Source organism: Petaurus breviceps, unplaced genomic scaffold, assembly GCF_028583685.1.
Source record: "Petaurus breviceps papuanus isolate PSGF00001 unplaced genomic scaffold, PetGlider_PUasm1.0 138, whole genome shotgun sequence".
Classification (NCBI taxonomy): Eukaryota; Metazoa; Chordata; class Mammalia; order Diprotodontia; family Petauridae; genus Petaurus; species Petaurus breviceps.
The window spans coordinates 31,882,371-31,896,647 of NW_027185694.1; the positions used below are offsets into that span (position 1 = coordinate 31,882,371).

General features: G+C 37.5%; 1 protein-coding gene across 4 annotated transcripts in view; it reads right to left on the bottom strand.

Moving 5' to 3' along the window:
* The window catches only part of KATNIP (katanin interacting protein), a 220,562-nt gene that overhangs the window by 202,101 nt on the left and 4,184 nt on the right, over positions 1-14,277 (bottom strand). For 3 of the 4 annotated variants that reach the window (XM_069064208.1, XM_069064202.1, XM_069064194.1), the window contains exons 2-3: positions 4,774-4,830; positions 3,141-3,196 (exon numbers count right to left, since the gene is read on the bottom strand). In XM_069064208.1, coding sequence (XP_068920309.1) covers positions 3,141-3,196; positions 4,774-4,830 — 113 coding nt within the window. The remainder of the gene's footprint in view (positions 1-3,140; positions 3,197-4,773; positions 4,831-14,277) is intronic. The other variant, XM_069064216.1, reaches the window with a different exon arrangement.

Genomic DNA, 14,277 nt, shown 5'->3' on the forward strand with positions numbered 1-14,277 from the left:
AAATTGCTTCCATTTGAATTGTCTCAGGAAGATTCTGAAGATTACCTGGCAGGATAAGATACCAGACACCTGAATTAAATTGCCAAGCATTCAAACTCTACTTCAGAAAGTACAACTTCATTATGCTGGCCACGTTGTTTGAAGGCAAAACATATGCTTGCCAAAAAGACTATTTTATGGAGCTCTCACACAAGGCAAACACATGATGGTCAGAAGAAGCAACAGAAGGACACTATCAAGATCTCTCTTAAGAACTTTGCAACTAAAAAAAAAGAACTTTGGAATTGTGTGACATGGGGGACACTGGCACAGGATCACCCAGCATGGTGAGAAGGTACTGTGCTCTATGAGCAAAGCAAAATTGAAATAGCTCAAAAAAAAAAAAACACAAGATGCACAGATTCAGAGAATTCACCCCAAATGTTCACATGGACTATTTTGTGCCCAACGTGTTAGAACATTCTGAGCTCCTACTGCTCTGATCAACCACAATTGGACATACTGAAACTTGACTCTAGCATAGTGTCCTATGCATTTTGGTCCTCTTCTAGAATGAAGGACAACAACCAAACGGCACATATGTATGTGTGTGTGTGGATGTATGTGTATGTGTTTATGCAAATATGTGTGCATATATGTGTGTAGATAGATTAGACAGATAGATATAACACTTTGTATTTGGGAGTGACTGTAATCTCTAGGCCCACAATCTGTGGTTGGACTGGGTTCTCCCAACAGACTTCATCTGGGGGCTCTTTAGGGCTATGCTGAAAGGAATACTCAGACATGGCACTTAGGAACCCATTAAGATCTGTGTCGTTGGACTTTGTTGAGATTCTAATAAAAAGCATGGGGAGAAGGCACTGGAAATGATAATGTCTGACCCTTCTCCAGCTTCCCAGGGAACTTTCCAGAACTGGGAAAATGGGACAATGTACCAAATTTATACCAGTTGATTTTTCTGAGGATAACAAGTACTTAACTAGGAGAAGAGAGAATAATGAGGGGAATCAGAGGAATGTCTCACGTAATTGTAGAAGGTCCCCTGGAGTTGAGCATGAATGTTTGCCCATTCTCATGGATGGGCTCCTCACAAAGGATAAGGGAAATCAAAGGCTTCTGGTTGATTTGTGCCCTACCACCCTGTAACTGGAAGCAGCATCAAAAAGCAGCAACAGTTATTCCCTCATTAGACTTTATAAGGAGAAACCTTCTGCTCCTACTCTTTGTTTATGAAGCCTTAGACTTCTGGTGGGACTGGGGGACTTCCTTTCAGCAATAGCAATTGTCTACATATGTCAGCCAGAAGGCGTGCTGCCACTTTTGCTTTGAGATTCTTTCCTGGAATACGGGCTATTGAACAGCAATCCTGAGATGTGGTTTCTAGCCTCACTGACAATGCCATGAATTGAAGCAATCAGGAGCTCTTGATCTACAAACTGTTTGCCCAGGGGGAGATGTTTCCTGCAACTAACAGGTGCATGAGCCATGCCCTGGCTCAACAAAAGATAATGGGTATTGAGTAAATTGCTTATACAGTACAAAGTAGAGGTGAAGATGATATCAGCAGTCTCACTAAATGTTTCTTTTTACCATACCATATTTTAAGTACTTGTGAATATGCTATTACCAGTATTTTGTGAATCATTTCTTTTGTAGTGGAGGAAACAAATAGCTGCTCAGTCCTGCCTTCCTCCCTCTAAAAAAGAAAAACTGCTTGGAAATTTAGATAAAAGTTAGCAGAAAATGGGTTTAGACCAGAATGGAAAGGTATGTATTTCAGAATTGTGGAGAGGGGAGAATTCTTAAACCATATGACACACACTCAGACACAGACATATAGTCTATTATACTATATACACATACATGTATATATGGAGAAAGAATATTAAAAAGACAAAATAGCTGGTATTGATTTTTTTAAAAGCAAGTTTTGCATAAATTAAAACAATTTAGCTAGAATAAAAAGGGAAAATACAGATTGGGTACAAAACTTTGCATTAAACGCCTCTTATAAAAGGTCTGACATCCAATTTCTACAAGGAACTGACACAGATCTATAGGATGAAAAGCTATTCCCCAATAGAGAACTGGTGAAAAGATCACTGTGAACAGGCAGTTTTAAAATGAAGAAAAGAAACTCTCAAGAATCATGAGCAGAATAATTACAAAATTATTAATAGTCAGAGAAATGCAAATTAAAATGATTCTAAGGTATAACTTAATAATCATCAAATTGGCAAAGATGGCTAAATATGGAAAAATTCTACCTTGGCAAAACTTTGGGAAATAGTCCTAGTAACTGATTTATATTGAAACTGGTCTGACCATTTGGGAAAGCAACATAAAATCATTCATAAAAAGTTACAAAAATTTCACCCTTTTTTTACCTAATAATCTAAAAGGTGCTTTTTTTCATATTCCTATCTGTATAAAAATATTCTTTATTACAGAATAAAATTAGAAATTAACTATGTGCACAACAATTTATGGAATGGCTAAAGAAATTGTGGTATGTGAATATTAATATTATCATGCTGTAAGGAATGACAATATGAAGAATTCCAAGAAATACTGAAAGATCTGTAGGAATTGATATAGCCTAAAGAAAGCTGACTTGAAAGAACAATATACTACCTAACTATAACAGCTTACATGAAGACAATATCAAATCACAACAAAATATAATGGATAATGATGACACTATGTTGTTAAAGTTAGAGAAGAAAACCTTCCTTTTTTGTAAACATGAACTTTTACTCACAATCACATCATGTTGTCTACCTGAATTTGCGGAAAAGTGTACATTGTGGCTTTTGCATTTATGTTTTCTATATTAAAACAAAATTTGTTAATTAAAATGTTTTTTGGTCCCTGGATCCAAATATGTTGCTTTACTGAAAGGAAACACTTTCCATGTGGTACTATGGTTTCATTCTAAGAAGAGATCTCTTGGCTTTATCAACTACCCTATTAAAATCAGAGCTGTCAACAGTTATTGACTTATCTGGAATTAAAGACTTTACATCAGAGGGAAAATGTTATAAGATCCAGGCAAAGACACCTTTTCACTACCAAGTGTCCCCAAACCCTTTAAATTAAAAACTGCCCACCGAACTCCCAGCATGTTTATACATTACCTCCTTTTTTTCCCGTGAACAGGACCTGCTTCTTCCAGCCTTTCGCAGAGTATGACCTGTAGCAGTTCAGAAGCATAGCTGGAGATCATAGGTACTTTAGAGCAACAGACTATCACAGTAAAACTCTTTTATTTGTTCATTCAATAGGCAGGACCAATCATTATCAAGTGATTTTTAAGAAAATGTACCCTATTATTATACTGAAGAGAAAATAGCATCTTTTAAAAAATACATATACCAAGATAAGGAGATGGTAATTTCACATATTCACATTATTTGACTATAATGAACAAAGCCTCAAACCCTTTAATCTAATACATTATATGCATTCAGGAAGGGCTGGAAGACTTTAGTTTCCTAGTAGAATTGAATCTTTATTAAATTGTTTGGAATTACATAAACTGACTTCCATAAAATGTACTACATAGCTAGATCATGTGCACCTTTTGGTGAATACATAACACCATATTACATTGAACACCTGAACTCACCATATTCAAGGATGGGAAACCTTGCCACTTGAATAAATAGTAATCACATATTTCACATAAACTGGTATATAGAAATTTGCAAATATACATAAATTCAATAGACTAACATCGTAACGTTTAAATATGCTGTACACAAAATTGAATTACTTTAAAGTGTAGGATCAAAAAATATACATATTAGGAACTAAACTGCCAAATTCCAGAATTTTAGTCTATCATCTGCAAGAGTAACTTTGCTCCCCAGTTAGTCTAGTTATCATCTTTAGGGGCTGACACACCTCCCATGGGTCACAAAGTCTATCATTGTGGCTACCTGTAGGGATGCATTTATACTATCCTATAATGGAGAGGTTTTAATTCTAAAAAAGGAGACAGGAGAAAGATCTCGTGCCCTTTGTCTGTCAGCATTTCACAGTTTTCATACTTCCCAAGTTCTTCCACATAGTTAAAGGATTTTCTTTTCTCCCTCACTTATATTTTCTCTGGCCTAAATAAGTGGACATCTTTTCATTTTTCTAATTAAAACTTTTGTCAAAATTAGGAAGGTCTCAAATCATGTAATCCTAGTACTGGAAAGTACTTCCAGAGGTCAGCAAGCTTACCTGCACCCTGACACAGGACAAGCTCTGGGAGTTTCAGCTTCCTCATCTGAGCAATGAAGGAACTAGTCTGGATGAACTCTAAAGTCCTTTCCAGCTCTGATGTTTTATGAGTCTACCATTTCAAAGAAGTGGTCATCTGTCCTCTACTTAGAATACTTCCAGTGACAGGGAATTCACTATTTCATGAGCTATCTCATTTCAAATGATTCTACTCTTTTCTAGCTCTGTCAGAAACTTCTCCCTTCTATTGAGCTGGAATCTGCCTCTTTAAATTTCACCAAATGATCCACATTCTGCCTTCTGGGACCACAGAGTAAGGGCAAATTCCTCATTGACCTAACGAGCTTTCAAACGCTTGAAGACGTTATCATAGATCTTCATTTCTCCATGCTGAATATCTGAATATCCCTAGACCTTTCAACTGAGCCTCAGATGATTGTGAATGCCATGAAATAATTCACAAATATTCTTGTACACTTAAATAACATCTACATAGACACACATTCATAGGTATACATTTGGGGATCTGCAGATACCCACCTGCCACCAATTCTGAGCTCCAGTCCCTGTGGTAATTTTGTAGGGCATCCTTGTATTCTATATGGTGACAAGAATGAAAAAACAAAAACAAAAGTTGTGCCCCTTTGCAAAGGCATTCTAGGCACCTCTTTCATTTCACAGAAGACCAGCCAGCATTTTCCTGAACTCACCTTCTTTCCCAGGGCATATAGACTGAGAGAGTGACTAACTGCAATGTATCTAACTTAAGAAGGTGGGAGGAGAGGGGCCTGAGGGCTAAATGTATGTGTATCCTTGACCACCCCCATCCCCACCCCAGTGCTTTCAATCAAGTGTTCCTTGGTTTTCTGGGCACCTGTTTCCACAGGTTATCTACATTAATATCAATAACTCATATTTTTAGAGGGTATTAAGATTTTAAAAACACTGCTGTGTGGTAGGTAGTATAAGTATTATTACCCCCAATTTATAGATGAGGAAACTGAAGTTTGGAAGTCATTAAATAACAGCAACAATAATAATTGACATTTATGTCATGCTTTAAGGTTTGCAAACCACTGTATATACATTATTTCATTTAAACCTCATAATAACCCAGTGAGTTCAGTACTGCAGGTATTTGGGGGTGGGAGAAGGGAGGGGAAGTAAAAAGGTCTGGACCTGTGATCTCATCAGTAACTGGAGGGGGAATTCCCTTTTTCACCAGTGATCAGCAATTTATTTGGTACATACAGGGTTATATCTGTGTTGAGGACACTGAGAAGTTAAGTGATTTGCCCACATTCACATAGCTAGTATTTATCAGAAGCAGGGTTCAGACCCCAGTCTTTTTGATTCTAAGAGTAACTACTCACCACACTAAGTTTCTTCTCTCTACAGGTATTATTATCCCCATTTTACAAATGAGGAAACAGAGGTTAATGATTGCACAGCTAGTGAGGGGAAGCACTTTCATTCCAATTCAAGTTTCATGACTCCAAATCCTCTGCTTTTTCCACTACGACATTCTGCCCATTTTATCTACTTGGTTAAACTGGCAAAATTTATGTTTAAGTGGGTAAGAAACTGCCCATGATACAAAAAGTACAAGAAGATCGTCCAACTCATTCAATACACATTTAATAAATTCTTACTCTATAAGAGGCACTGTACTGGGTTTATAAAGAAATAAAACAAAACAGTCCCTTGCCCTTAAGGGGCTTACATTCTACCGAGGGATAGTTTAGTACAAAGTATATACAAAATAATCTAACACAACTACAAGTTAGTTAGATGGGCACTAAGAGCTGAAGAAATCAGGAGGGTCCTGTGTTGAAGGTGGCACCTAAGTTGCTCTTTGAGTTAGAGATCCTACAAAGCAGAAATGAGGAGAGACTGTATTCCAAATGTGGAGAGTAACCAGGGCAAAGGCAAGAAGAGGGGAGAGGGGTTATCACTTAGGAGGAGCAGATAAATGCAGGTGAAGGAGTAGAATATCAACCAACCAGACCATCAACAAGCATCTCTCAAACACGTTCCTTTGGTTCAGTGCTAGAGATACTGAGACAAAAATAAAACAGACTCTGACCTCAAAGAAATTACTTTGTCACTAGGAAAATTAAATGCACTCAGAAAAGTATAGACACAATACAGACTAAGTAAATACAAGGCAATTGTGGAGGGTGGACAAGGAATTAGGAAAGGCTTCATGGAGAAGGCAGCATGGGAAATGAGCTCTGAAGAAAGCTAGCAATCAATTCTAGGAAGCCAAAGTAACACAGCAGTACATGCCAGTCATGCCAGGGATACCTGGACTGTAAAGTCTAAGAAGAGAAGTAATGTATGGTACAGTTAAAGAAGCTTGGGGCCTGGTTATAAAGGACTCTAAATCCCCCAAATCTGAAATAGCAGAGTTTGCATTTTATCCCAGAGCCAATAGGAGACACAGAAGATTTCTGAGAAGGGAAAGACAGGGTCAGATCTGTGTTTTGGGAATATACATTTAGTAGATGTGTGAAAGATGGATGGAAGAAAGGAGAGACAAGAAGCAGGGCAACCAATTAAAAATTCAATGTAATTTGGGCCTGACTTGGGTCCCAATTTAAGGAACAGATAAAACTAGCAAACAGCTCAAAAAAAGCTGCATCATGTGAGTAAAGAACACTGGACTAGGAGTCAGGAAACCTGGGTTCTAGTCCTAGGGCTGCTGCTGTGTTCCTCACTCTGTGCCTCCATGACCTTTTTGATAAATGAGAGGCTTGGACTAGATGTCCTTAGGGTCTCTTCCATTCTCAACATTCTTAGTTGTGTGCTTTAAGTATCTTTTAAGGTCTGACATCCATTCTGCATTCCATCACTGAGGTACCATGATTTTACAATTCATCCACAAAAATCAAGCAGCAGTTAAAAATTAGGACATGGTATAAAAACAAAACAAAACAAAATTACCATGGTAAAAGCATGTAGATTTACTTAGCTAATTTAGGGTGAAATTTCTCATTTGCAATTTAAAAAATGAAACTTCCACTAGAATTAATTGCATGTGCCTTTATTTATCCATTTGGAAAACAATGTTTATTTGAAATTTCCTTTAGTTAGCTGTCATTAATGAACAGAGACAGTAGGTGACACTGCAGATGGAACAATGGGCTTAGAATCAGGAAGACCTGAGCTCAAATCCAGCCTCGGATATTTACTAGCTGTATGACCCTGGACAAGTCACTTAAACTCTGTTTGCCTCAGACTATAAAATAGGGGTAATTATAGCAGTTACATGTCAGGGTAGTTGTGAGGATCAAATGAGATACTTGTAAAAAAGCTAGTGCCTGGCACATAATAGGAGTTAAATAAATACTTAGTTCCCTTCCTTCATTAGGTAGACTTAGTACTCTAATTTTTTAGAAAGCTAGTTACCCAAGAGCCAAAGTAACATAAGCAATAAACAGCAAATGGAAGATTTGAACTGGATGCCATCTCCAGATAGTTTTTTCCATTATACCACTCTGTCTGTTAATTTGAATGATGCCTTTAATTTTCCTAAATGCTTTCATGCCTATTATCTCATTTTATCCTCAAGCACATAATGTACATTAATGCAAATCAAGGTTTCTAGGGAAAAGGGCCTTTTCTTTGTATTACACAAGGTGACATGCTTTAGCTACGGTTCTATAAGTAATGCCAGGTATACACTATGCAAATGGACATCACTTTATTTAGCAGATGCATTCTTGAAAAAACATATATTCAATCTACATTTTGGAAGTGAAATCCTATTTTCTCATCAACTTACTTGCCATCAATTTCCTACATGCTCTAGCTCTATACCTGGTTACTCTTCAATGATTTACTTACTTCAGTGACTTTTAAGGTCTCTTCCTCCTAATTTCTAATTTGTTCCAATTCAATAAGCATTTATTAAGTACCTACATGTGCACTGTGCTAGAAGGGGGTGGGGGGAGGAGGGATGCACAAAAAAAAAAAAATTAAAACTTTCTACCCTCAAAGAACTTACATTTTAGTAGGGGGAATACAGCATGTTTGGATAACTAAGTTCAAAATATATACAAAACAAATACACATTTGTGGGTGATAACACCTAGAAGAATCAAAACAGGCTTTGGACAAGATTGAAAAAAGCTAGGGACTCCAAGAGGTAGAAAAAAAATAATGGGGAACACAGGAGAGAACCTTCCAGGGCAGGAAGACAGCCTATGGAGAACAGCAAGTGGGTCCTTAGCCTGGAATGGAAAATAATGTGAAATCAATCTAGAAGGAAAGGTTGCAGCTTAGGATGTAAAAAATCTTTAAATGCTAAGTAAAGGCAACTACATTTTATAGTAGAAGCAACAGGGAGCTGCTGAAGATTTTTGTTTAGGGGGATGTCATGGTGATACCTGTGCTTTAGGTATTCAAGTCTGGCAACCATGTGGGGAATGAAGCAGAGAGAGAAGAGAGTAGAAACAGGGACACTAATTAGGAAACTAGTTCAATTGTCCAGAAACTAGGTCCAGAACTAGGCTTGTGGTTGTATGAAGGGAATTAATGCAAGAGATGTGTAGGTAGATGTTGTAAGGCCTCTCTCTTAAGTACCTGCAGATCTGTAAACCGACACTTAAGAACCCTAGAGTAGCTACTGGATATTGAAGCAATGCTGCCTGTGGATATCTTAGGTTCAGCTTGCTTAAGGCAACCCAACTTGTATTAACTCTCAGTGCAGTTCTCAGGAAAGTCAAGTAAGAATATTATTGGTGACTAAAGCAACATGGCATGATGAAAAAAGTTCTAGACTAGAAGTCATGAGAACATAGATATTATAGCTGGAAAGTGCTTTAGAGAGTGTTAGCCCCCTCATTTCACAATTAGGAAAACTGAGGCTAACAGAGAGCAATTAACCTATCCCAGGTCACACAGGTAGTAAATAGCCGAGCTAGAATTGAAATCAAGGTCATAGAATCATAGATATAGAACTGGAAGGAAACTCAAAGATCATCTGTGTATACCCTTTCATTTTACAGGTAAGGAAACTGAGGACAAAATAAGTGAAGTGACTTTCCCAAGTTCATACAAGTAGTGAGTAATTCTAACCCAGATTGATTTATTCCAAGGTCAATGCACTTTCCAGTGCACCACAATGACTCCAAATCCAGTGCTGGCCCCCATCATCACACTGACATTCAAGACCTAAATTTTGGGTTGGGCTCTTCCATTTATTATCTGTGTGACACTGAGAAAGTCACTTTGCTGTGGACCTCATTCACATAATAAGGTTGATCTCCAAGCTCTCTTAAGATATGAAGATCTGATTCTGGGATCTAACCCCAAAGTCCCTCACAGACCAATAAGCTATATACCTGTGTGTGATTCTGTCCCTCTTTCTCTCTTTAATCCTCAGATTAACCATTAAAACAATTTATGGAAACTTTGGCAATTTGCAATACTCTTAGCTGCTATTTGAGGCAAAGTGAAAAGCTGGAAAATATGGGCTGGGCAATGACATGGAATCATCAGAAATGCAAGCACATAAGATGAAATGTGATAAGTATGAAATCTGTGGTCTAAAAATCTTTATTACTATAGAGAATGAAAGTGAGACAGCACAAATCCTTTAAGAAAGATGGGCTCTCACTACAATGGGGTGTGGGGGGGAACACTCCCCTTTTATGATATTTTCTCACATAAAGAACTCATTTACTGAGAGTTTTATAGGACTTTCCTCTAAAGAACGAAAAGAGTACAATTTGTTAAAGGAAAAAAAAAAGATTCAAGCCCAATAAACCTGAAGATCAGAATGAAATATCCTGAATGGCAACCAAAAAAAATTTATATGGTATTAGAAAGAGACAAATTTTATTTTACTTAAGGGATTACTCTAGACCATGAGGGAAAAGATGAAAACTAAATGATGACAAAATGCGGTTTCTCAAAATTGAATTAATAGCGATCATGCTTCCCTTGGTAAAGCCAACAATGATTTACAATGTTCACATACGTTTTGGGATGCAATGAGAAACTCATTACTTCAGAGATCAGAATGAAGGTGGGAGAAAGGGTGGAACAATAGTAAGATTGCTACTTGACCTGGGGCAAGTCACTCTATTTCTCTGGGGTCAGTTTTTCATCTGTAAAATGAAAGGTATCTACCAGATGATCTCTAAGGTCTTTCCCAGCTCCACAAGTGACTAGCATCCTATTTATCCATCTGGAAATCCTAGAATCTGTGGTGTCTCTCTGGTATCCTCACTGACCTTTTAAAAGTCCAAAAACAGTTGGCAGTTCCCATCTGAACCACTCAGCCTAGCTCCATTTCCTGAACCTTCAATCTCAGTCCTTGCCAGAAGTAAATTATGAGTGAGTCACAGGTACTGTGTATATGGGAGGAGGAAGCACTAGTGAGCATTTATTCCATTCTATTTCCTATTTCATTATCAAGAATCTCTTTGTAGGGACTCAGTTTAAAGGAATCTAACATAAATAATGGTAACATTTGGAAAATGAAAGTGAAAGTCTAGCAGTCAGCTATTGAACTTCCTGATCTAAGATACACACATGCCCCTTCACCTCTCAATTACTCAAATAAATTCTGTGTGAACTTTAAGCTCAGTTATCTGAAAGGCCAATATCATAATCACTCTTTGCTGGCATTTTAAATATAATTCCAAGTACCCTAATCTAGTCAAATTGGACTGCCACCTGTTCCATATACATGACAAATTATCTCCCATCTTTGTGACCTAGCAAAAGAGGTCCACTTCATATTTGGACTACTCTACTCTCTCACTTCTCTCTCAGAGCCCCTAACTTCCTCAAAACACAGAGTTAGCTACCACATACTAAGGAGCACTTTCCTGGTGCTCTCAGTAGCTAGTATTCTCTCCCTCTTGAAATTACTTTGTGTGTGTGTGGGGGGGGGCAGGCCTGTTTTGTCATTGCTTTCATATCCTTGCTACCTTGCAGAGAGTAGATGTTTAGAAAACATTTGTTGAGTTGAATTGGTAAAAGTCTCTCCAACTGCTCCATAGCCATAGTCATTACAATACTTCAGGCCTCAGGGTTCCCATCTGAAATAGGCTACTTACTATCTGTGTAATCTTGTCACTTAATCTTTCTGGGCCACAGTTTGCTCCCGAGGTTCCTTCCAGGTCTTTAAATTTATGTCACCCTTTGACCCCCTTGACACTTATGCTATCAAAATAACTTCCTACTTGTTCTTCCTTCTTCCAAAACTCTAGTCTCCTATCTCTCCTCCTCCACAAAGGTGTTAAAATGATCTTCCTAAGGCACAACTCCGACTATATCATACCCCTGTTAAAAAATCCTCAGTGGTTCCCTATTTCTGCTAAGATAAGACTCATCAGCTTGGCATTTAAAGCCCTCCAAAACATTGCTTCCACCTATCATTTCAGGCCTATTTCTTATTTTCTCCTTTTATATGTAATTCTCTGCTCAAGCCAAAATAGCATAGTAGGGTACTGAATTTGACCTTCCTCCTCCTCCTATCTCTATGCCTTCAAGAAGGCTGTTCCTCATCCCCAAGAATGCACAAACATAAGCATCTTACAATCCTTAGCTTGCTTCAAGGCTCAACTCAGGCGACAATTCTCATCTAAATCTAGTCCTTCTGCTGTTGGTGCTAACACTCATCAAATTATCTCATATTTACTTATCAATGGGCTCCCCCAGAAAAAAATTAAGTTTCTAGAGGGCTGGGATTATTTTATCTTTCTCTTTTTATGCCAGTTACTAGCACAATATCTCACATACAACAGACATTTGAGACACTTTTTTAGTCGACTGCAAAGTAGGGCATATGCATGTAAAAAAATGGACTTACAATTAATTAATACACTTTGGTTCTGTCTCCATTTGAGAGTTATTCCTAATTCCTTCTATATTCAACCTAGGGACTTGGGACAGAAAATTCTAAAAAGCATTTACTTTTCTTTTTGGAAAACATCCTAGAATGGCCCAAAAAGTAATCACTGAAGATTATTTGCATTTACGAAATTACTCTGCCAAATTGCCTCTGGAAGCTTGAGAAATGGTGCAAAAGATTAATTCACAAAAAGAAATTCGTATTTCTTGTTCAATCTTCTCCAGAAATTAAAAAATTTCAGGATGGAAATTCTGTAGGTATTAGTGAAAAGAATGCAAAGAGAAAAAAAAAAGGGCAGATTGAGTCACCAAAAATCAAATTCTAATTCTGCCTTTGTGATTGACATTATCAGTTTAAAATGAAATCTCTATCTCAAAAGTACGTAATAAATAATTCTTCTCATCACCTTCATCAACCTAGCTCAAAAGGATTTGGGGGTTGATCCACAAAATGTGTATAAATAATTTTGATCTCTTAGGGAAAATAATGCTAGACATTCTTTGTGGTAGTAAAGAATTAGAATCAAAGTGAGTGCTCATTAACTGGGGAATGACTGGGGGAAAAACTGTTATTTGAAGGTAATAGAATAAGATTGTGGAGTAATTTGTGATAGAAATGAGGATTTCAGAGAACATGGGAAAGAAAACTGGTGTTTCAGAGTGAAATAAGCAAAATCAAAGAACAATATATTCAATGACTACAACAACATAAATGAAAAGATCACTAATAAAGAAGCCATTCTCTGAATCAAACTCTGAAACAGGAAGGCAAACATGGAAAAGTCAATGAAGGTCCCAAATAATAAACTATAACTTGATTTGGGGGCAGGGGGAAGCCACACAGGGCGCACTACTAGAACAGAATACTGTATACCTTGTTAAATTCCATCCATCAGTAAATATGTATTAAGTGCTTGCTATGTGCCAGGTACTTATTAAGTTCTGAGGATAAAAAAAAAAGGGAAGGGGGCAAAAGTCTCAGCGCTCAAGGATCTCATAGTCAGCTCAGTCATATCAGAGTCAGATGTCTGTGCTTGTTTTCTTTGTCATAAAAGAGGGTTCTGCCTGGGGAGAACTCCCCAGATCTCCAGACTGTAGTAGAAAAACCAAAGGCATGCAAAAAATATGTATTTAAATGATAAAGAAAGAGAATACATAAGTGTGGCATAGTGGAAAGAACACTGGGAGTTGGGAGACTTGGGTTTAAGTCAAGACTGCCATTTATTAAATCTATGGCTCAAGACAAATCATTTCAGTTTACTGGGCCTCACTTTCATCCTCTGTAAAATGAGAAGTTGGATTAAATAATCACTAAGGTCTCTTCTACTTCTAACATTCCACCCTCTAAGATTTTTTCCAGTTGTTACATTTTATGATTCTATGACTTTGTCTATCTATTGTCTTCAGAAAGAAATGGTCACATTGTAGTCCTACAAGGAATCATAGTAGCATTTCTCTACAGTGACGCTATCCACCACTCTACTAGAGAAGCTTGACAATTTACACATTAAACTGTTCTTTAGATATCAAGTCAGAACACCTATCAAATCCTAGTTTTGCATTTATTAGCTATGTGACCTCAGGCAGTCATTCTCCTACTGCAGGTCTCACTATAATCCTCAGTAAATGAGGGGGGTGGACAGACTAAAATTCTATGAAATCCTCTCCTAGTATTTGGATGTATAAAGAAAGCCCTTATTACATACTTACTATGCACAGGATACCATGATAAACCCTAGGAATACAAATACAAAAGTAAGGTAGTCCCAGCTCTCAAGGAGCTCACATTTTAATAAGTGGAAATAAGACACATCAGGACTGGTAGTCAAATTCTTTCCAGAAACAATGCTAGTGTGTTGATTTGATTACTGCTCTCAGAGCATGAGGGAGAAATGGGCAAAGGTAGGGTATCCTGGATGACAGGATGAAAATGTCCTCAGGGGTTTTAAAATATGTGGAAGTTCTTGTACTTGCTCTACTTAGCCCCAGGGGTAACAGGAGATTAATAAGAGGCAAATTTAGGCTTAAAATTTAAAAAAATGACTTCCTAACAACGTATCCAAAAGCATAACCATCTGCCTCTGGAGGTAATGAGCTCCTCTTCAATGAAGATTTTTAAGCACAGGCCAGAAGACTACTTCTCAGGTATGTTTTAGGTGCCTCTAGGCTACAGGT